This window comes from Malaya genurostris, chromosome 3 (assembly GCF_030247185.1).
Source record: "Malaya genurostris strain Urasoe2022 chromosome 3, Malgen_1.1, whole genome shotgun sequence".
Taxonomy (NCBI): Eukaryota; Metazoa; Arthropoda; class Insecta; order Diptera; family Culicidae; genus Malaya; species Malaya genurostris.
In genome coordinates, this window is record NC_080572.1 from 259,495,018 (window position 1) to 259,519,580 (window position 24,563).

The 24,563-nt window shown below is 35.4% G+C and overlaps 2 protein-coding genes across 3 annotated transcripts in view; both read right to left on the reverse strand.

The window, feature by feature from the left end:
• LOC131435086 (putative ferric-chelate reductase 1 homolog) overlaps window positions 1–5,700 on the reverse strand; it is a 99,609-nt gene extending 93,909 nt beyond the window's left edge. The window contains exons 1-2 of one of the 2 annotated variants that reach the window (XM_058602595.1): window positions 5,506–5,700; window positions 4,189–4,206 (exon numbers count right to left, since the gene is read on the reverse strand). The gene's annotated coding sequence lies outside the window, so the exon portion shown is untranslated. The remainder of the gene's footprint in view (window positions 1–4,188; window positions 4,207–5,505) is intronic. The other variant, XM_058602596.1, reaches the window with a different exon arrangement.
• Window positions 5,701–12,371: 6,671 nt separating this feature from the next.
• On the reverse strand, window positions 12,372–18,108 carry LOC131436403 (dynein light chain Tctex-type 5-like). The gene is made up of 3 exons (XM_058605112.1): window positions 17,855–18,108; window positions 17,246–17,724; window positions 12,372–12,706 (listed from the first exon to the last, which is right to left on the reverse strand). The coding sequence occupies exons 1-3, from the start codon at window positions 17,858–17,860 to the stop codon at window positions 12,538–12,540; spliced, it is 654 nt and encodes a 217-aa protein (XP_058461095.1). The 5' UTR covers window positions 17,861–18,108; the 3' UTR covers window positions 12,372–12,537.
• Between the last annotated feature and the right edge of the window lie 6,455 nt (window positions 18,109–24,563).

The following is a 24,563-nucleotide window of genomic DNA, read 5'->3' on the forward strand; positions in this document are numbered from 1 at the left end:
TGGACTAAAGTTTTGATATACAGAACAATTTTTTTCTTGTTATTCAATGTAGCACAATTAATTGTATATACAGTACTTTTATTTTTCTTTACCGTACAGACGCTCATAATAACAGACCGACGAAGAATTTCTTTCGCTTGATGCCGGAACTAATCCAGTTCCAGCCGCAAGTCAAATCCATACATTTGACAACAGCTGGAGTCGAAACCTGGTTGGGATTTGCGTGAAGAGGAAACATCATTAGCAAGCCACATTATAGAGTCAAACGAAATTTTGAATGCATTTTGAGTGAAGTTGTTCGTAAAGTGAAAAGTGTGTAGCAGTTAAAAATAGTAACCCATTTGATAGTTCATCTATTTTCAGCTAATTTCTAGCGAATGATTACGATTACTCCTTATGACTTGGCTGACATGATTGCATCACAATTCTATCGATAAATATTGCTTTTGATTAAGTAACTCAAGCAACCAATTATATGAATCTCACGCAAGGAAAGTAGGTTCAAGTACACACGAGCTAAAGAAGTAGCTACTTAAAAACCTTGGTATTACATTCCTTTTGTGTATTTGACCTTCTGTTTCAACAGACTTCGCAGCCAATTCACAACGCACAGAACCTTCGCACAGTGGGAAAAAACGATCAAAAACGCGACTTTGTTCAATAATTTTAATAAAACCTAAGCAAATTTTTTCAAAGTTAGTATTTCTTATGCAATAATTACGGTAGAATCAATTGATTATAATTTAAAGATCCGAAAAATTCTCTATCATACCCGTTTTGGCCCAATTTCTCAAGACTAAGACTAACTGTGAACTTCTGATAAAAATTAATTCGACTAATCGGAAGGTACTCCTGACATGTTCATAAGTCCAATAAATGGATTTTTCTCAATAAGAACAACCACAAATAACTGTTTTCTGTTTTACCCCGAATCATCTTTTTCCATGAATTTACAGAAAAAAAGTTCTACTGATTCGTGTTTGGACCAATTGTGGTTAAACACGACAGTTCTATGTTTCGCATGGATCAGGGTCATTTCGCCAAAAGTCACCTCGCCAAAAACCGTTCCCCGAAAGTCATTTCACCGAAAGGGTCATTTCACCGAAAGGGTCATTTCACCGAAAGGGTCATTTCGCCGAATGACATTTCGCCGAATGGGCCACTTCGCCGAATAGGCCACTTCGCCGAAAGAGTCATTTCGCCGATTCCTGCTATTATCTTAATATTATAATTGAAATTGATTTAAAATAAACACAAATGAATGATAATACGTTGACGCTCGTTTTTTGTACTTCTTGAATAAAGATTGATTCTTGTACACTGGAATAAAGATTGATTCATGAACCTCAGAACGGAGTTTCCAAGGAAACTTGTTGACTATTAGTCACTAAGCATTAAAGCAATTGCATAGGTGTATCTACCAAGCAAATGTATGTGGTGTTTTCCATTTACTAAGTGAAAAAATATCTAGTGCGGCTTCGCCACATCGATTTGATTCGTGTGCTGTCCTAACTAAAGCGAAGAAACCTAGCTTTGAATAGACCTGCAAACGAGGCGGTTACAGGTTTGTATGCAAGAGGGTTTATGCAGCCGAGCCATCTTGGCTTCGGTTATGTGGCTGCGCCACTTCAGTTATACAAGAGGCATAATAACACAAAAAATAATATGATGTATTCGAAATTACCCTTTCGGTGAAATGACCCTTTCGGCGAAATGACCCTTTCGGCGAAATGCTCCTTTCGGCGAAACGACTTTCGGCGGAAGGTCCGCTCCCGTTCCGCATATAACCTCAAAAAATAGTTAACAGATAGTTTCCATTGTCGCATGAATCGTGCTACATCATTTTACCCCAATTTTCCCACAAACATAATTTTATGTTGGATTCGGATTTACAATCCCGAAGCAGATCCAATATGACCTCTCAATATTGGTCCATATTACGTAGAAAATTTCTGTAATCCAAATGGGAATGACAGTACTAACCCGTTTAACCCTCTTTACCACAATTTATTTTATAAGTTGTATCTCTGGGTGAACTTTCTTTCGCATTCCGATAGGAGGCTATTTGCGGTTGATGAAAATGGATTGATATTACGAAGAAAGACCTATAAATAAAATTACAAACAGATTCAATGACCGCACGAATATTGTTATACCATTTTACCCCAATTTGTGTCATACGTCGAATTTCTGGTTAAATTTCCTTTGCATTCCAAAAGGAGGCTGTTTGAGGTTGATTAAAATCGACTGATATTACCAAGAAAACCTTAAACAGTAAATTAAAAATAAATTCAATGGCCACATGTTATACCGTTTTAGTCCAGTTAATTATATCAATATTGGGATAAAACGGTATAACAAGTTTCGTGTAGTCATTGAACCTATTTGTACTCTACTTTTCAGAGCTTTCTTCGTAATATCAATTGATTTTAATTAACCATAATCAATCTCCTTGTGGTATGTGGAAGAAAGTTTAATCAATGATACAATTTATTGATATAAAACGGGTTAAACAGGCTAGTACTGTCATTCCTATTATATTTAATTGGATTCTACGTAATTTGAATAAATATTGATAGATCGTATTGGATCTGCTTTTGATTGTAGATCATATTTCAACTTAATATTATAACTAGAAATGAAATGGGGTAAAACGGTACCACGAGTTTGCTGCTGTCATTAAAACTATGTGCAATCGATTTGTTACACTTTTTTACATCAGAAACACTCTATTCGCTCTTCTGCAAGTACTTCGGTTTTATGTTATATAGTTAAGCTTGAAAACAATATAGTACCAAAAGGGAGCTTGGAGTGCATTGAACATGATAGCGTTTCGTGCGGTCCTTTTAAATACATAGAATCGATTTTACGGATTATTTTACACCAAAAAAGTGCTTTGTGGTCAGCTCTATCAAAAAATCATCGCGTTTTTGGTCCATTCTTCCTCACTGTGCGTCGCATGGTTGGTGCTACGATCCTACTGATACTAAAAATTCTTCATCCAGATCGGGACTCGAACATACGACTGCTTGCTTGTAACACCAGCGCCCTATGCATTGAACCGCCAACCAGCGTTGCCATTTTAAAATCAGTGTTTCAACTTGAAAAATCTGTGAAAAACATTTGGAAAGTCTGCCATTTTTATGAAATATTCATAAAAATCTATAGAAATCTGAGAATTTTCATTAAATCTTTGTTCTGTGACACAGAATCTGTGTGGAAAAATAGGCAAAAAAGGCGGGTGTGTAATGTCAGAGACATAACTGGATGTCGTGAATACGAAAACAACTGACATGTTTCTTAAGACTTCCGAATATCAATTAGTTGATCAATTGTATGAATTATGCAAGCATTTCCTTTTCTCACATTTTTCGCAAAAACAAAGAAGGCTTCACTTGATCTCGATAACGGTGAATTTCACACAGCGAAAAGTGCAAAAATCTAATCAAACAGTTCTAGATTTGCACTAAACTGAGGTTTTTTACCTTCGATTTGTGAAGAAGAAATTCTTATAGATCTTTAGGAAACTTTTAGAGGCATTAGAACGGCTGATTTTGTGTGATACTCCCCACCGTTGTCCTCTTTTCGTTGTTTTTTTCACCAATGCAAACGATTTCAGAAAAGTTTAATTTTGAATTGTTTGAGATTATGTCACACAACTGAACATTTTTTCATAAAATTGTGATCATATTTCCGATGGCATGTAGCAAAAATTATGTTGATTCTTTAGATACAACAAGAGATATTCACGATCAAAAACTTATCGCTCTCTCAGGGGGTAAATTTTGAAAAGGCGCCCCATAATAAAGTAAGTCATATTCACGACAAAATCTGTGGTTTTACAGAAAAATCTGTGAATATGGTAACTCTGCCGCCAACCCGAGACGAAGTACTACTACTAGTAACTACTTAACTATACGTAACTTCAAGTGATGACTGATGAATGCCATCTTAGTTAAAATCATAATTTTAACAGTTTTGTGTGAATATTTTTCGTTAATTATTTTTGCACAGAATGAAAGCTTTGGGCAGCGGATTTGATTATAAACAGATTCACTCACAAGCTTGCACATCATAGGTTGCCAGATTTGTGGCTCTCGCATTCGCCAGTCTGTTACCACAACAAATACAGAGTCAAAAATATATGCTCTATCGAAAATTATAAAATCAAAGCAAACAAAAACTCACCTTGTTGTTAATCAGCAACTATTCGAGTAGCAAGTTGTAATGACAGTGAAGGCAATTTCGTATGACGAAGGATTGAAGAAAAAAAGAAAACACAAAACTTAAAACTGAGTTGCTACAGCAATAACTCAGACAATATATGGTTCACAAAGGTAATAAAATTAGTAGGTAACGGTGAGGCAAAATGTGGACTTATTCATACACATAGCTATCTTCTAGACTATGAATGACAATTTATAGAATGATTATGATTGAAACGTTAAATGATCGACATCATGTTAACATCAACAAAGAATTCTTCACAAGATGCAAGAACTAATAAGATAATTCATAGATAACTATATGAAGCAAAACATTATGGTCTGTTAAGTCAACGAAATATATTTGATAATGTGAAAGCGTTTAAAATATTAACCGCGACACATATATCAGTAAATCATTTTAACGTCGCAATCAAAATTTTACGCCAATGTACAAATGCAATAAAACTATGTCGAATTAAATAATCTCGAAACAATCACGTTTTTCGACACCGTTCGCACTAGATTCCTCCCAAAAATATGGCTAGCTATTGTACTGTGCTCGCAATTCACTTTCAGCTCCGACATGTCACAACCACCGGTGCACTTTTACTAGTGTTTTCTGTTGGTTTATCACCGAAAATAACGTCAACCGCTCAACAACGATTCACACGGCTCGCATTGTTTTGCCAAACATTTAAAATTCCGTACCGTTTTTTGCACACAATAGGTCATAAGCAAAGAAACGATCAACCAAGTCTACTATCACTTTCTATCCACTTGTAACGACAGGGGCAGGTTCAACACTCATTGAACTCTTCAAAGCTGCCTCCCTTACGTATTGCTATCTCTTCGCATACCGTGGCGACATCGTAGTGCGCCTGCTTCGGAAAGCCAGCTCTAACAACCTGCAGTGAGCAAATATTCGTAAGCGTATCCGATGCTGGTCACCTCAACGATTTCCTTGACCCTCCGACTGTCTGTAGCGAACCACCAGAGGTCTTTTGAAGTGACATCGATTATTCACCACAGTTCGTTGCATGGCTCTTCCGATAGCCTCCTCCCATCACATTTTCCACTGTTATTCATATGCAAATGGGCTCAACTGTTTCGAATAACTTTCCTGTAACTGATTCCGAAATTGTTTAGCGGATTCCACAGAAAACAATCGAACTTCGCTTCGATAAGTGGCCAACATCTCGAAAACCTTGAAACAGTAGCAAGCCGCAACGAAGTCTAATCAACCTCTATTATTTTGCAAATTTACAGTTCACATGAACAAAAATGAAATTTTACTAACCGTAGCGTACAATAACCACAGCGAAAGCCAATTAAAAACCTGAATGTTATGGAAGCTGAGGCACTACACAGAAACAGACAAATATGATGATCTGAAGCACACCCGCTAAAGATCCAAGCTGAGACGATCGGTAACAATCACGCGCGACTCGAAACCACTCTCGCCGAAACCACTTCCACGACTGCAGGAACTGATCAACTAGGTTGCCATCGACCAGCCAGAGCAACTCCATTTGTGTTCCCCCGGTAGGTGTGTATTTGTGGTGAAACTTCATCACCATGGAACTCAGGAACGGAGCTGAGTGTAGCAGGTTTCGTAAAAAGGTGGTACACCTGAACAAAACAACTGCCTCTGGAGGTGACCAGATGGAACTCACCACTTGTGCTTGGTACTGGGAACGATCATGCTGCTATGCGTCGTTAGGGTGGTTAAGAATGCGATAAGTTTATCAACTACACTAAAATAGAATGATGATAGAATAATCTCATGGCCATTTTACAGCTACTAAACGTGACTCATAATACGACCACGCATAAATGTGGTGACGGTGCTAATTGAACCTCATGTTTATTCTGAATACGTAGAATATAATCGAATAGCTATATAAAAATCCAGAATGATGCCATCGCATTAGTTGATGTTCCGAAACTTCAGCGTGTTCAATTGATGATAAAATCATTCTAAAACTAAAGCAAGACTAGGGCTGAAATTCTTATCCGTATTTTTTATATATATGAATATAAAATTTTATAAAATCTACTCATTCGTTCTGATCATAGAAGAATTGCCTTGAAACTGCCCTTATGTAAAAAAAACTAAAGTTTCAATTTCTTTCGGAAACCCTGCACCACCATGTATAGTATACTGGAAACTTGCACCGTCGCAGTGGAAACTTGTTTACGTCCCACTTTCGTGCGTCTCCCTGAACAACTCGATCCGTCAATGAAATTGCAAAAATACCTGACTGGTCGCAATAATTTTACTACCATTCCATCAGCAGTTCCCACACAAATCAACCCGACAAACGCCTAACTGAGCGCCTCGTAAAGTAACCGGCCACAACCTGTTTTGGTTTCGCGCTTACCATGGTAACCGAAGTAGACATGTTGAGTTGAGTTGAATTGAGTGACTATAGTTGCTTTTTCGTGTGATTCCTCAATAGGAACGCACACCGGCAAGTGAGCCCGCGATCTCTTGTAGTTGTTTTACGGTTTATTAGTCAGTAGGCATCGGGCGTGGTTCGTTAAAAAGTTCTTCGTCTTAGCCTCAGCGACACCTAGTTGTGAACGTAGACATGATACCGTAATCTAGCGTTGTGTGTGACTCATGAAGGGCGTACGTGTAGCATGACTATGATATGAATAGTAAACATTTGAACACGAAAAAAGCAAAAAAGCAAGAATTATACATTTTCAAATAGTTGTATCATGTTGCCGTGCCTTGTTTTCGGAATTCATTAGTTTTTAAACATAAGTTCTGTAATTAACACTATTTTAAGTATGCTAATTTTTATCATGCAAATTTAGTAGTTATCATCTGATACAAAGCATCGATAAAAATCATTAGGTAGTTATTCGTATAAAACGTCAAATACTCGATTGGTGTTTTGCAGTTTTCTTTTATCATTACTATCTATCCATGATTCAATTACGCAAAGAAAAAAAGGCATGTTTTCGATGTATTACAGTCATTCAACGTATACTATGCCTCATTCACGCTTCAGTTGTCTACGTCGTTTTTGAATATAGTGTTTATTAAGGCACCAATCACAGTATTTTAACACACATTTCAATTTTCATCAGCTATTTTTATGGTTATATGTTCAAAGCAGCATGGTTCGAGCTAATCAGTCTTTTTGAAAACTAAAATTATATCAGATTTGTTGTGGCTCATGCACTCAAAAAGATTTTTCCCAAAATAAAGTCTTTTTCAAGATTACCTCTAGGGGACCATTCATAAATTACGTGAACTCACTGGGGGATTGGGGGAGGTCTCACAAAAGTCTACGATTTGTCTACGAGTGGAGGCCATCCAAAATCTACGTAGTCTCATAATTATTTTTAAATTTTTTCTAGAAATTTAGCTAAGCTCAGTTGATTGTCCGTGCGTTTCCTTTGATTAATTAAAAAACTGTTGAAATTGCATATTTAGCCAAATGCATGATACTTGAGAGCAGTACTTCATGCTCAGCCTTCAACCTAAACTGCCTTAGGAAGGGAAGGAATGATAACTCAGTATCTGTCACATTTGACCTTGAAAACAGAATATGTTTCCAGACTTAGATTTCGCACGGTAATAGCTATCCAACAGGCCATAGATTGTTAAAATCCGTCCATTTTCAACGGAGATATCGACGTTTTTGTGTAAGCGTCTTTTCCCCCTATTCCAGCAGTAGGAGTTTTGTTCTATGTATGACAAAGCAACACTTGAGAGCAACGAGAAACACGATTTTTTATACTGTTACATACAATTGTTTCTGAGTACCAAAAAGACTGTGTACCGCATCCTTTTTCATGACATTATGCCGCGGACCAAATTTAGCACGATTCGTTTTTGGCAACATCATCATATTCGAATGATTATGTAAACCGGATGATGGCAGCATTTTCGAGTTGAAAGCAATTCCATAATTATATTGATTTAAACTAAATGTTGGAAGAACATAACACCCATATACCATTCGCATCAGTTCGTCGATATCAGCAAATACGTGTGTGACAAATAATTTCACTCAATTTTCTCAAAGATGACTCAACCGTTTTCTACAAACTCAGATTCATATGAAAAGTCGTATGCTCCTAAACAAGGTTCCTGAATTATGTTTGGATACGATTTCTGGTTCCGGAACTACAGGACGATATGTGAAACGAAATTAAAACTTTGTATCCCATTTTTCGATTCGGATTTTCAAATATTTTGAAGCAAATGTAAACTGTACAGCTACTCAGGTGAATTTATATGACTTCGGCTACACCGATTTTCAAATTCCGGTTCCAGTATCGAATCGTTTCTCAAAGCTCAATCGTTTTCTCAAAAAAGCCAGATCGACAAAGACAAAATTAATTTATTCTATCCAATTCTGACTTCCTATTCTGGAATTACAGGAAGATGAATTTTCAAAATTCAAACCGATGTAGATGATGACAATCCCGAAAAACTTTAAAGTTGGACTCAAAACTGTTGCGATTTATTCGTCATATGGCCATAGGAATTGGTTTGGGTTATGCTGGTTCCTGAACACTGTCTCTGGAAGTACCTTAAATAACCGTAAACTCTAAAGTGGAACTTACTTCGACATATCATGGAATGTTCAATCGATTGTCACACTTTTAGATTCAAATTCAATCCGATTTGCAGTTTCAACATTACAGAGTAATGAGTGATTAAAATCTCAAATTGTCGCTTAAAACGACGGCCATTGAAATAATGTCATGAGAACTGAAACACCGAAGAATATTCATGCAAAAAACACATGCGGATTGATACAAAAAAGGTATCAGCTCACTGCTAGGTGGATTAAGCACGTTTTTAGTATAAGCTTCGATTTAACCTGGAAAATTTTTAGAAATGTGTGAAATTGGGTAAGGTTCGGTTTTTTCGGACCACAATTTTTTTTTTTAAACAGAAACCAGTGTAATGTTGATTTCTCGAATACTAGAATGTTTAGTGATCAAGTACCGTTTATTTTGGATACTTTATTTGTTCGAAAATTTTCAGATGAAAAGGGTACTGTTCAAATACGCAAGCATGTGACTACCTAAAATACTTTGTGACCTAATGAGCTTTGTGAGAAACTTAGGACGAATCATTCTCTTTCTGATGAACTTTTGGTCACTTTCCTAAGATGGAAAATGTTGCAGTAATACCTCTTCTCAACTCCGGTGAAAACCCAGTAGAAGCATCTGGTTACCGACTATTCATTTTTTTTTGCCTTTCTCATATAGAAAGGTTATGCAATCACTTGAAAAACCGACTAGCGAAAATTGGCCCGGAGGGCCAAGTGTCATATACCATTCGACTCAGTTCATCGAGCTGAGCAATGTCTGTGTGTGTATGTGTCAAATAATCTCACAAGGTTTTCTCGGAGATGGCTGAACCGATTTTGACAAACTTCAAATGAAAGGTCTCGTGGTCCCATACGGAATTCCTGAATTTCATCCGGATCCGACATCTGGTTCCGGAGTTATAGGGTAAAGTGTGTTCAATATTGTACACCGTCACCTAAAATATTTTCCGATGCAACAAACATTTAAATCGTAATATAGAGTTCGTACTAGTAGAGTTTGTGTGTCATGTAAGTTGGTGGCCGCACGAACCGACTTTGATTATACCGGTTCTCGGGTTCCGGTGCCGGAAGTGCATATTATAGTGAAACCACTTCGTTTTCTTATGGATGACTTACGCAATCAAAGCACTGTTTTATTCTGTATGTTATGCACAAGCAATCTCTTGGTTTCTTTCAAAAATCGAAGAGAAAATTTTTGAATAGAATACCACAATATTATATGTACATGAGAAAGGCATCAATATACCACTAGGTGGATTAAAACAGGTTTTCTATTGAATAAACTTAAAAAAAACAACTTGGTAAGAATGAGGATGCAAACACGGCCAGCATCGATAACTACCCACGTCATCTGGACAATCCCCATGTAAGATCCATCCCACCAGTCACTGCCAACAACCAACTAGATACTGGATCCCCCAGAGTTGCGTTGACCAGCATACGACAATGTGAACCAAATATAATAATGTTACAATTCCTATCCTAGTCTTAAGTACTGTTATGAAATACCCTCGGCATCTTAGAGTTAAGGCATTGTGCCTTATTAAATATATCGTTAAACAAAAACAAATGAGCATGCAAACTGACCATACTCTTCAGGTTAGATATCAGAATTATAAACATGAATCCCTACCCCGTACAAAATTCCAGCGAGACTCCAATCCTGTACAATACTTTAACTTCCGATCTCTCAAATTTGCCCGTTGGTTGCCAGCAATACCTCACCTGTGACGACGCAAGTCTTGTGGTCATGGGCAGAGATGCCATTTATACAGATTTATCTGTATTATACAGATTTTTACATGCACATACAGATTTCATACAGAATACAGATTTTGTACAGGGATTTTAAACTTAATACAGATTCATACAGATTTTCCAAAAAAGAGGAAAGAATAAAATAATTTCGTTCGTCTGAGCTCTCTTTGGTAGTAGTGACGAGATGAGAGTTTTGTAATCAATCGACGAATCACAAATTGATCTAAAAATCTTTAAATGGTGTTGATAGTTTAAGTTGAGCGCTGAGATCCTACATCAACTCATCAAGCCAATATTTTGAAAGTATACGAAATTGAAATTATGTTTTGTTGATTCCGATTGGTGATGAAAATTTGAAAGCATTTAATGTCGTCGTTGTAGAATGATATGAACATTGAGCACTCATTCAATTTCTCATTATAAAACCATAAATTTTAGGAATAACATTACCTCAACAAATTATAAATATTTCGATTCTATAGTGGATACAGATATATACAGATTTTTCATTTTGGGTAATACAGATTTTCTATGAAAATATCTGGCATCTCTGGTCATGGGTAGAAGTCTTTGCGAGATATACATTGCCTACATATGCCTTCAAAGATTTTTTAAACTTTTAGTGATTACCTGACAAAATGGAAAATCCCCCTAAATGTAACTAGAACAGAGTGTGTCATCAGTGTTCGAATTTTCAATAATGAATATGATTTATGACGTTCTACAGGGTGATTTTTTAAGAGCTTGAGAACTTTTTTAAACAATAAAACGCATAAAATTTGCAAAATCTCATCGGTTCTTTATTTTAAACGTTAGATTGGTACATGACATTTACTTTTTGAAGATAATTTCATTTAAATGTTGACGGCGGCTGCGTCTTAGGTGGTCCATTCGGAAAGTCCGCTTTTTTATCGACAAATTTTGTTCAGCGATGAGGCTCATTTCTGGTTGAATGGCTACGTAAATAAGCAAAATTGCCGCATTTGGAGTGAAGAGCAACCAGAAGCCGTTCAAGAACTGCCCATGCATCCCGAAAAATGCACTGTTTGGTGTGGTTTGTACGCTGGTGGAATCATTGGACAGTATTTTTTCAAAGATGCTGTTGGACGCAACGTTACAGTGAATGGCGATCGCTATCGTTCGATGCTAACAAACTTTTTGTTGCCAAAAATGGAAGAACTGAACTTGGTTGACATGTGGTTTCAACAAGATGGCGCTACATGCCACACAGCTCGCGATTCTATGGCCATTTTGAGGGAAAACTTCGGAGAACAATTCATCTCAAGAAATGGACCGGTAAGTTGGCCACCAAGATCATGCGATTTGACGCCTTTAGACTATTTTTGTGGGGCTACGTCAAGTCTAAAGTCTACAGAAATAAGCCAGTAACTATTCCAGCTTTGGAAGACAACATTTCCGAAGAAATTCGGGCTATTCCGGCCGAAATGCTCGAAAAAGTTGCCCAAAATTGGACTTTCCGAATGGACCACCTAAGACGCAGCCGCGGTCAACATTTAAATGAAATTATCTTCAAAAAGTAAATGTCATGTACCAATCTAACGTTTAAAATAAAGAACCGATGAGATTTTGCAAATTTTATGCATTTTATTGTTTAAAAAAGTTCTCAAGCTCTTAAAAAATCACCCTGTATTTCTATCTTACCTCCCGTGTTAGTCTCAATAATGCAACCAAGATTCAAAGCTATTCACATGTTAGAAAATCGTTTCATGCTACCAATGTTTTGGAAATAAGTCTATCTTTAATTTTTTATTTTCTTACATTAAGAGGTAACAAGACTAACAGCTTATTTTATTGTAGAAGTAAGTAAGCTATCAAAAAACATGGTGATTTCTAATATCTTAAACGAGAACAAAGTAGTATTAGCATTATTAACGATTTTAATAGCAGTAGTGAGCAAATTGATCATTTTTTAAATTCATTTAAGAACTACAACGAACTAGAAGGCTTTTTAACAGGATGATAAAATTTCACTCGAAGTAGATGGCGTAGATTGTTGCAACCGCAAATAGGCTTGGTGAAGAATCGTATATGCAGGACACATAGTTGTCCTTTTCCTGATCCCATAGAAACTGAGCGATCAACTTCAGTCCTTGCATGTATCGCTCTCCCATCGTGACGGTTACGACGATTTTGTATCTGGCGAGGAAGAGAAAACAAAAACATCAGTTCTAAGAAACAAGACTTAGAATTAAAACACCTACATTCCACATGAGCAGGCGCGGTAACTATGGGGGGTAAGGCACTTTATGTCCCCACGTTTCTTATTCATTGTACCCTCACTGTTCCCATAACAAGTTGTTTCCCTACCCCCTCATCTCTATTAGGTTAGGGATAGTTATAAGTAGGTAGATATTTTATTAATAATTAAAATAAATATTATGATTAAACATTAGTATGTAAAACAAGAGTAACTAAAACACCTATTATTAATAACGAATCGTATGAACAACAAAGATGAAAGGCCAAAGGGTCAAAACACTTGTACTGTAAAATGTTGATGTAATACACAAAAATAAGATTAATAAACAGATATTTATGCAAAAAAAAAACCCCTCATCAGTAAACTTTTGGAACTAGCCAATTATGTGTATGAGTAAACATGAATAACTCTCAAATTTAATTCGTGTCACTTAACAGTCATTTTCATATCATTTTCGCTTAATGCCTGGCTCAGTTTTTACTCTAACTCCTGTCAAACCATTTGTATGAACTCAGTTTCAGAACAAACCAAATTGGTGGAAGTGACTCGTATTATTTTGTTTTCGGTTTTAGTTTTATAGAGGTTTTAATATTATAGTCAATCGCCTCTTGGATTAGCTAAAAATTCCGGACTTGGTATGGTGGGTTGGGAATTGAACTCAGGTCGGCTGAAATTTGTTTCACTCAACTTCATTACATCGAATTGCATATTGTCGTTGGGAATTGATCAAATTAAATCTAGGATCAAGGCGATTTAGCTTATAACGAACACATAAACAAATGCGTGCTATATCCTAACCGTAGACTACTTATCTTCTCTATTGTTCGTCCGGTAAAGATATTTAAGAATGTGTTTGTATTACGAATGCATCTACAAAAATAACACTAGGACATTATTTTTACGTTTCGTCTTTGATTCATCAGTGCAGAGCAGTTCAAATTGAACTGCTTAGTGCTAAACACGGCAGTTCAATTTGATTAGCAGACGTAAAGTTTCTGCTATTTACAGAACTACCGCACTATTTACACAATTTGACAAATTTACACTACAGAATTTACTGAAATGCCGAGTTTAGCACTAAGCAGTTCAATTTGAACTGCTCTGCACTGATGAGTCAAAGATGAAACATAAAAATAATAAAAACGGCTATGTGCCTTAGCACAAAATTTGGCTAACCCATAAATGAACACTAGGACAGATTTTCTCACTTCGACGAATTCAAATAAATAAATAAAAAATTTACGAATAAATTCTCAAAATTAACGCAACCAAACTTTCGACATCGAGGTTATGTTATATTGAACGCACTAATTGAAAGTTTGTAAAGCTACACGTTTAAAATAAAATACCCATTTATGAGTACTACAAACACTCATTTTTTACTTCAATTCGAACTGTTTGACAGTAGAGTGTTTTTTGACATATGAAACTAGGTAAAATACCTATATCCATATTGCACTTCGACGAAATAAATTGATAAAATAACACGTATAAGTGGTTGAAAAACTCTTGAGTGGTTTTAGGAAGCGAGAACTGAAACAAGCGCATATCTTACCTATTAGACCAGTTTGAGTGAGTTTGTTATGCTAGATGTTATGTTCCGATTTGTTATGCTAGATGTTATGTTATTCTTGTTTCAGGAGATCACTAATTTTCTCAAAGAGACCTGATGCTTTAAACTGCAAATTCGGTTAATCATTTGAGTCCCAGCGCTTTCGATTCGCCCAGACACGATCCAAATTATATAAACCCATTCGAGACGTTTTAGGGCATATCCTTGTGTCAACGTCGGTTTATGCAGAGTATTTCAAAATTTCAAACCATTTACATTTTAATGGTTATGTACAGTTTCGTACAATTTTTCACCTGTACTTGCTCACAAACTGATTCCACTTTTGCATATATTTTGATTGGGTCATTTTGATTGGGTCATTTTGAGACCTTTAAAAGCACGAAAAACTACTTCAGCTACAGTTACAGAAATAAGATGAACTAGAGTGGCTACTTCTCATTCGTAATGCTGGCAGTTTTGTTAGCTTTACATTTTATTGGACAGGTCGTTCGTTCGTTTGGAACGATACTGTTAAAAGTGTGCCTTTCAAACAAACATCTGTCGTCACTGTAATTTTAAGCACTTTAAGACGAACAAGTGCAGAATGGAGTTGAAGGTGTAGTGATAAAGACAAACGATGTAATGATAAAGCCAAATGAACTATTTTATGTTAAAACTTAGTTTATGTTTTTGATTTCATGAAGAAATAAAAGTCCGTGTGAACTTTGTGTCATTGACAAATGTTTATGTTTGTTATCATAATATACACGCTCGTTCAATGTTACTCTAAAGTGAGTACAATTTCACTCACTTTCGTTAAAAGTGGAACTACTCTATAGTGAGCAAAGCTTGTTTACTCACTTTTGAGTAAATATGGTATTTGTCAAATTCTGAGTAACATTTACTCAGTGCTACAAATGGTAAAATTAGCTCGAGTGAGTAAATATTACTCAATATCAAGCGAATTGAATAAGGGATTCGAATAAGGAATTCTTTGCTGACTTACTTCCAACGAATGAAGGAAGCCGTTACCTGTTCATCGGTCATTGGAAAGGATCCGTCTGCCTTCCTCCGTTCCACCTCCGACAGAGGGAGAAGTTCCGCCTCCGACAAAGGGAAAAGTTCAGTGCACGTAGATTTTCACACAACGTTTTCAAAGCTCTGTGAGTAAAACTTGTTGTCAATTTAGAAACTGAGTCGAAGTTACTCATTCTTCTAAATCAATATTACTCACTTTTGACATTTGAACCAAATAAGCAAAAGTGAGTACAAATGACATTGAATGAGCGTGTACTGACAGCTACACTGACAGTTCAAACAAACTGTCATAGAAACATAGAAAGAGATGCTAGATGATTTTCGAGATTATTCAACGATATTGCTCATGACGTTACACTCTTAAAATAACTCACTACAGATGAAGTTTACTATGGTTTAAAAAAACATTCAAGTCGATCGTTTGATGTAAATATTGTTCAAATGAGTTAATAGAAAACAGTGACAGTATGAATAATAATATAAATGAATGAACAAAATTGTGCAATAGCTGAATAACTATAACCTAAAAATTTAAGCTAAGAATCTGCTGTGGGACTGAAACAACTGTTTCTATTACATTTTATTGTGATTGGTTTTTGTGTGTACTGGAAACGGATATGAAAAAAACGAATAGGAGGCTAGATCGGCATTCTGTGAACTAAGCTTGTAGCTAACGTGACGAAAAAATATTAGATCGCAGGAAAAAAAATATATAAAAGCACATGTAAAAAAAATTTGCATAGATTTTGAATATTCTGGACCGGGAATACGACAGAAGGGACAGGTACAGAAGCTACAGAAATATGTACATGAAGTACAGGAACAGGTACATAAAATTCAGAAACAAGTACAGACAATACAGGAACAAGAACAGAAAGCAGAGGAACGGGAGCAAAAAGTTCAGCAATTAGTACAGAAAGTACAGAAACAAGTGTCTAAAGTTCAGGAACAAGTATTGAAAAAAGGTTCAAAGTTAAGAAACTAATGGAAAATGATATCGCGGCAACAATTTTGGCTGGCAAACTCAAAGATGAAAAAGTTTTTATTCCACGAATTCCAATGATATCCACTGATGTGCCATTTAAATTTAAACTTCAGTTTCCCAATCGCTTGGAGTTGGTGACGTGAATTTGGAGTTTTTTGTCACATTGAACAATTGTATGTTGCCTGTTCACGTGTTAACAAATCATCGGTATAATAGTATATTTCTAAACATTAAGCTACGTCTAGTTTCCATAGGTTAGAAATTTGTCTTAAAATTTTTATGTCATTCGTCGTAAATTTATAATCTTTAATAGAACTGTTCAGTAACTATTAACTTAAGATGGTATGATAGTCTCTTTTCTAATTGTTTAGAAGCTGTAGATTCTTCTGCGATGGCCAGTGCTCTTTTTGTTTACCACATTTTTTTTATCGCAATGGGAACACGAGAATTTTTCAAATTATCTGTATGGTCTTTTGTAGGTCCAAGTACAGTACTAATCAATATAATGTTTTGTATCCACACTCGGATCCAGATAAAATTCAGTAAATCTCCACATTAATAGTGAACAATATTATGTTAAATTCTTCAATTTTGTAACAACATTCAACTATAGATTGATGTTTTTCTCAACATCTTAAACACTTTTCTTCAAATTTTATTCGGAACGCTTTGTTTTTCGAAAAATCTGAATCTTTTTAACACCAGTATTCTAAGCTATGTTTTTCGTTCAACTAATTGATCTATAAATACCGGAAATACGTATTTTTCATATCACTAAAACTGTCCATTTTACTTCTACTGTCAAGGACCAATCTTCAAATAACACAAACATTCACCCTCACTACCCAACTGGATAAATGGTTAAAATTGCTAATAAAACGAATAAACTATCCAACTAACCGATCAAAATTCAGCTCCTTAACCTTAGTCTTCACATCCTCGCAGATCTGCTGACACAACGATGGTGCGAAGTACGAACTGTACTCGACGCCCTGCAGCGATTTATCCAGCGACTCTCGCAGAATGACCTCACATGCCTCCCGGTTGAACGGATTTCTCGATTCCAGATGATACGAGTTCTGGTACTTCAGCAGTGGAGGCGTATCGGATGACACCATGGCACAGATCGGTGGCGGAAGTGGTTCGTTATTGATGACCTTCAGATTTGTGATGGCCAAACTGACCTTACCCAAGTTGCTGCTGTTGGCCCGGTAGCGGTTGGTGATGTTGAACGCGGAACCGAAAAATCGTCCCGTTTTCTGTGCAGGTCCTGCACTCACATTCGTAGCCGATTTTTTCAGTATCGAGCTGACCGTTCCGGACGGTCCAACTGCCGGAACAGTTGTGACTCCCGCGGTGACAGGCGACGTTGTTTGGCTCTATTTTGTAAGTAATTACGGCGCGTGTTGCGTGAAACGAACACAACGATGACGAAGGAATTTATGGGGAGATGTAGGATAAAAGTTTTAATCAGCAAAATTATTTTAAAAAACGAAAAGAACAAATTACCTCCATTACTGCTACGGAAAGTTTGCACCGTTCGGTTGCTATTCAACACTGTTACTGCTTGGGTCCGCCAGTCGAAGTTCACGTGGAATAGCAGAAGACACTCCAATAAATAGTTCTTTGTCATGCTCGTTCACTCTGCCCTATCAGGCAAGGAATAGCTGGATGGGGAGAAAACCATCTATGGAAGACATTCTTATTTCTTCGCAAGTTGAACAGTGTCTATTTCTTTACCATATCGGATCGGTTTTAGTTCAGAGAATGTCGCAAAAAATAAGAATAACGAAGTCAATAATAACGTTGATTCAAGAAATCCCATACCTTTACAAAATTTAAAGGAAATCCTGATTTTGTTCACACATTCACATAAATATTTAGTCTATATCTATTGGCATTTTGAAACAGAGCGGAGAAATGTCCCTGAAAACTGAATGAGGCTTTATGCGAATGTGTGGTATCACAGCACGCAAGGATATAAAGGACACGCAGGAAATCCAATAGTTTGATAGCTTTGTGGACGGGGACAACAGAAACAGTGCGGGCCGAAAGTTTAAATACATCATAGAAAAAAATTGGTAATGCATCAATTCAAGTTACAAACCTATTAAAAAATTGTCAGTAGAATTTTTTGTGTTTTACTTAATTATTTTTGCACAGCTTTCGGGTTGCTGCAGAATTCTTCGTTTATGAAACTTCTGGTTTCTTTTTCGTAAAACTGAATCAAGTGATTGACACTCCAATTTTTACCGTTCTAAGAACTCTGAATCCAGAGAAACAAATGATAATTGAAATCGAAAGCTCGAATACTGGTATAAGGATTTTATCGTTTATTATGAGTACACCTTTGAGGTTATGTACGAAAAAGGCCATAACTTATTTTGACAGCTGGTGAGTTCCGATTTATAACTAAGTGTGTAAATAAACGATAGCCTTGAGGCTAAATTAAAGTCTCAACGCAATGTTTGCATCAAATGGATTCAAAAATATTTAGTTTCTATTGTTCAATTTCAAATATATAGGGGAGAGTGTTCGGTTACCGGTGCCCTTGTATTTTAGGCTTATAACTTCTAACTAAGTGCACATTATGCGGACATATACACATTATATGAAAGCTAAAGTCGTTGGCTAACAACTGATTAAGAAACTAAGTTGATTCATTTGATTGAAACAGGTTTATTATTAATTTTGTATAGTGATAAATTTTGACCATTTCAAAAGAGGCTACCGGCACCCCAAGAAATTTCGCTAAAAATGGAAAAATATAAGTAAAGACCGAAATTATTCAAAGAAAAAACAGAATTTATTCTTTGGACAAAAATCTTCATGATGGGACTTCGCCTAGGCTCTCTTGGCCAATGACGGTAGACATTTTGAAAATGTCGAAAAAAAGTTTTGGTTTCGAAAAATTTGATAGCATCCGGTATTAAATCACGAAATAGATCGATTTCATCTCATAAAAATTCCATCCACTCACCTTTTCGATTGATGCTCTTCAATTTATGATACTTTAAAAAAAGTCAGAAAAAACTTTTGAATTGATTTACACGTAGGAATTAATATTTGTTTTGAGCGCAGTAAAAAGTACAAGTGTCTGTTTGCTTTGATACTCGGCACAAAAAGAACGTGCTGCTATGACACGCACATGACGTTTGTCGGAATGACGCTATCTACTTTCTGTCAAAAGTTATGGTGGGGTGCCGGTGATCGAATATCTTTACCTGCAAACAACATTTTTGGATCCTACGTATGCTCCAGTTGGTTTTCAGTATCCTATTTCTTACCAATCATTTCCAAAACTGCAGTGTTAACAACCAGTCAAAGTCAAACGTATTTTGAAGAATATTGAAGTATGTTGAATTCTTCAAGAATGAGATTGAAAATGCTTCGGAGCTTTAGAGAAGGTATTATGAATAAAGAATGAATTTATCCGACGCTTTTAAAAAAATGAATCAATAATAACTCGAGTATTCTGTGTAAATTAGAATCAATTTCCCTTCCGGTGAACGACTAAAGAGGTTAAAATGAACAAAAATAAATATAATATTTCAAACCATATTGAAACGGTTTTTTTACATAACTCATTTCAATGTGAGATAACTAAGTGTGTCTATGATGGCATTTGGTCAATAGAACGACGTCGACTGGGTGCTATCGCCTTCTGCGTTAGTAACAGAATGAGAGGGTGCGAATTGGTTTGTATGTACACAGAAAGAAATAATGAAATTTACACGACATGTATATCAATAGTAACATGGAATAAACATGGATTGAATCGAACGTTTAATTGAAAACCATCATCGATGCAAAACTAAATTGGATTGAATTGAATTTTCAATAAATAGAACTGTATCTATCATTTAATGCTGATCACAAAACTGATTGAATTATATTGAAACGTACACAACTGTAAAGTAACTTTATGTTTAATTGCCTGCTTCAAATATGTGCATGAAAATAGATTTAAATTCACAAAATATTTTTATTTGTGTAGTCATTCATATGAAATTTTTTTAAAATCCTTCAAATAGGTCATATGGCTGAAGTATATTTAAACCATAATTGTAACTTTAAATTGTCAACTTGTTTTCATGAAAACCGTTTTCAGCATTCCTTTAAATTCATAAATTAGCATTTTGCATATAATCTTTATAAAATTTAACGCATAAAGCAAAATTAAAACTTACGAATAACTTTTTTGTATAAATAATATATCTATTCTTATTATAAGTGTCTTATGCAGGAACGTCTTCAGAGAAAATATTCAGAAATATGCAATCGCATACAATCTTCCAAGGGTGTAATTGGCTGGTTCAGAAGACTGAAGGTTTTGAAGGTTTCAATACGATAAGAAATTTAAATTAAATTAATTTCATGCAAACCCGAATATTGGTAAGATTAGAAAATGTTAATTATTCATACAAAACTGAAGAACATAAATTAAATACGCCTCGATTGCTTGATAATTGCAAGGAGCCGAAAGTCTTCCTGTAATGTTTGAGTCTATTTGATGTATACATTTCATATAGGCGTAGCTGGTCGAATCATCCCTGAGTCCTGGACTAAAGTTATTTGCAAGTATAAACAAAACACATAGAAACATATTTTTTCTGTAAACCGCTACCAGACAGTGGGCACAGTAAACACATACACAAAACACAACACGTTTCAATACTGTGAACTATTTTACCTTTTGAATAAATTTTAATAAATTCGAAAATATCAAATGGACTATAACGTAAACACCAATTGGTACCCTCTCATTCTGCTACTAATGCAGTAGAAGACAGCATTAACAAACTTTTTTAAAAAATTTGACAATTTTACATTCGTTCAAAAACACATTTCATCGTCCCTTTCATACAAATTTATTTATCTCATGCAAAATAATGTAAAGAGATCTTATCTCACTGAAGAAGTATTATAATTGAGGTTTTTTTATACTCGGCTTTAACCTTTTCGGTAGTTCGCCGGGTGATCTCATCGAAGAGCATCTTGTCACAATATTCTACACTAGAAGGCTCACACTGAAACACGTTCAGATCGAAATTCGTTCAACAACCTGTCAGGAACTGAAATTACCGTTTCACTCATTCAGAAATGGCAGATTTACATAAACATATGTTCAAGTAGAAAGTCTCATGATGCCATAGGTTGTTATGGGATTTGATTCTGATCCACGGAACGACCGAAATTAGCTCTGCGCCTAATTCGTATTACTGTTTTTGAATTAGTTGATTTTAACAACAAAATTTCCAAAATAACTATAAAATTAGTTAAAATTGAGTATTTATTTGCTGAAAAAAACTCTTTTTTTTAGTGAATGTGTTTAGTTGGCGAATATTCTGGACACAAACCAGCAATATCTCAATCCAACACGAAATTCTCATTGATAACTAATTTTGTTTTTAAAATCAGAAAATTTGTTTCTATTTATCTATCACCAGTTTATTAGCCACAAAATTCATGAGAAGTGTCAAAACAAAACAATCCAATAAAAAGCTAAAAGGGACAGTCCTGTTGAAACTGCTTGCAAATTGTTTAGATGTTTTACGCATGTGTTACGATATATCCATATATAAATTTCTAAACCGGTATGTAAAAATGTCGTGAACTGTTAGTGGAAAGTGTATTTATTCAGAATTTGTGCGCATTTAAAGCGATTGTGCGTAATAATGTTTTTACGCGGAACAGTGAATTGAGTTTCGAATGTTGCACTCTAATTGTACATGTCAAATGATGTTTTTTGTATCTTCCAACCTTCCGGGCCACGCCGTTCGATGTACTACTTGTATTCGGTTTTTATTTTCAGAGTGCTCAAAGTTTTCAGTGAGAGAGTCGATTTCGCGAAGTCGAATGAAGAAAACAGCGATTTAGAAGAAAAATGTTCAAAAAGAAGTTTATGTTTCGCTTATGTCTTTTTCTCCAATACAACATCGTATTTATACCTGCCAATATAGAAAAGAAAACCGCGACTGAAATTTTTTTCGGTAGTAGTGTGCCATCTAGTGGCTAGTAGTCATTACGGTGCGTTATTTCGGCGACAGAGCGCCATATAGCTGCAAATTGCACAAACCAATTCAACCATTTATGTTGGTTGAAAACAACGTTTTATCTCTCTAATTCAACTAAAAAATTAGTTGAATGAATATGAAGTGTGCCTTAGCTAAGAAATGACAATTGGTGAATTCAACTAAAAAAATAGCCATTTCAATAAATATTTTATTATTATCAAGGAAATTAGAATTAAAAAATCTAAATTAGCAAAAGTAAGATTTTTTTAGTTGTCTCAAAAAATAACTAACTAAAATCAGAAAACCAACTAATTTTTTCGCTAAAATGCTGATATCGGTATTTCCGTGTCCTTATTCCAGCTCCGGAATCACAGGGTAATGAGTGTTTCAAACCTTTATTTAAAGTGAAAAAACCAAAACCATACAAAATGAATCCAAAAACATATATTTTTTTAAATGAGGCATTTTTGAAATGATTCGAATTTTAACACACAGACGTTCCTAGGCTATGATGCCCACTTGGTCATTGGTTTTTCTTGTGCTAATTCTAACCGATTTCGTGAAATTGTTGTTGTAATATTTGTGTCTTATGAATTTAGAATGCCCCACATGTGGAATTCCATCACAAATAAAATTCATAATTTGATAAAACACATCTAATGAGTCTGAAAATATCTCGATTCGGTATTTCAAAACTACATGAATTTTATAAATTTTGCGAAACCTAATAAAGTCTGTTATTTATTTAATAATTTAAAATAAATATTATTATTCGTTTTATTTTTCGTTAAAATTTTCAATGCATTTGTTCATCCATGCCAGAAACCTTCCAGCTAGCTTAACGAGACATCTGCAGCAGACAGCTTAGTATAACCGAAAATCGAAGACATGTGTTTGATCGATATCAATTATTTCAGTTATTTGAGGCGGGAGAGAATCAAGCTCTGCATGTCATAACGGTGAACAAATCCTTCAGCTTCAGTAAGAAATTCCATCAAGATTGTGTATCATGCGTTAGATACATTTCGAATGCCTCTTGAATTAATAAGTTAAATAGAAATCGTTCCAAATATTTTGATATCCTTTAGGCATTTGCGAATGTTATCAAATATAATATAAGAGTAGTCGGCTCTCTAGCTTTCATATACACAACAATCGGAATATTATCGTAAACGGAAGCCTTATGCTTAAAACCCAAGTAATGATCATTAGTTTTTATACCTTCGTACGATATGCCCTAATGTTGGTACCGATTTAATCCATTCAAGTGGGATAAATAACACAGAGGCACAGCAAAATAGGCTTGACAGTCATTGATTAAAAATATGACATGTCAGAAGCGATTTTGCAAGTACTTGGAATAATGCGTTTTATCAATACACGAAATACGATTTATACGAAGCTCTGTACACTTAATAATTATTGCAAAATGTTTAAGTTTTAATTGCGGATAGCAAATGATTCATCGCATCGGGTATACGAGTAAGGTGTTTATACAAAGAAATACTCCAATTCTGGTGCTTGATTCGTCATCACTGGAGACATAAATGATATTACAAAAATCTCACATATTTCAATCTCGTCATCCGACGATTATAAACTTCTAAGAAACTCTGCAAAAAGGATCTAAATTGCAGTATTCTACTGTTGTACCAAAGTATATTTTATTCTAAAGCGAGCAACCAATACGGGAAAGGTCGATGGAGCAAAATGATTTTATTATTGAATTTACACCCTTCGAAAAATGCTGAACTGATTTCAAACCCTATTTCCAAAACGACAATGGCACTTCCGACATCACGTCCGCGAAGGCCTGGTGAAATAAAATTATGAAACATCAAAAACTGGCCAATTTCGGGGCTTGGCGCTTCGCGCATTCCCTTTATTCAATATTAGAACCCCCCAGCTTCATAAAACTGTTTCCTTCCACTTTATGCTGCAGAAGGCCTACAATTTCCCAGCAATTATGGCACCAGTTATGTTTCGCATCGTTCGCTTGTTAGTGGTTGAACATCCTCTGTTTGTGAAAACTCGTTAATGTGCTTTTGTTTTTGGTTTCAAATGGAATCAAATCAGATATTATGCCGTTATAGAATCAGAGTATACTTGCAGACAAGGTAAATGGTGGTTCTGCAGAGTAGTTTTGGAGAAACATCAACGGATTTCAGAATGAACACAAATACAACTCATAGCTGATTTTT

What these genes read in the sequence shown, in the direction of transcription:
- LOC131436403 (XM_058605112.1), bottom strand. An exon ending in AAGGAGCTGAATTTTGATCG is followed by an intron (nt 12,707 to 17,245) that starts GTTAGTTGGATA and finishes CTTCCTCGCCAG; the next exon opens with ATACAAAATCGTCGTAACCG.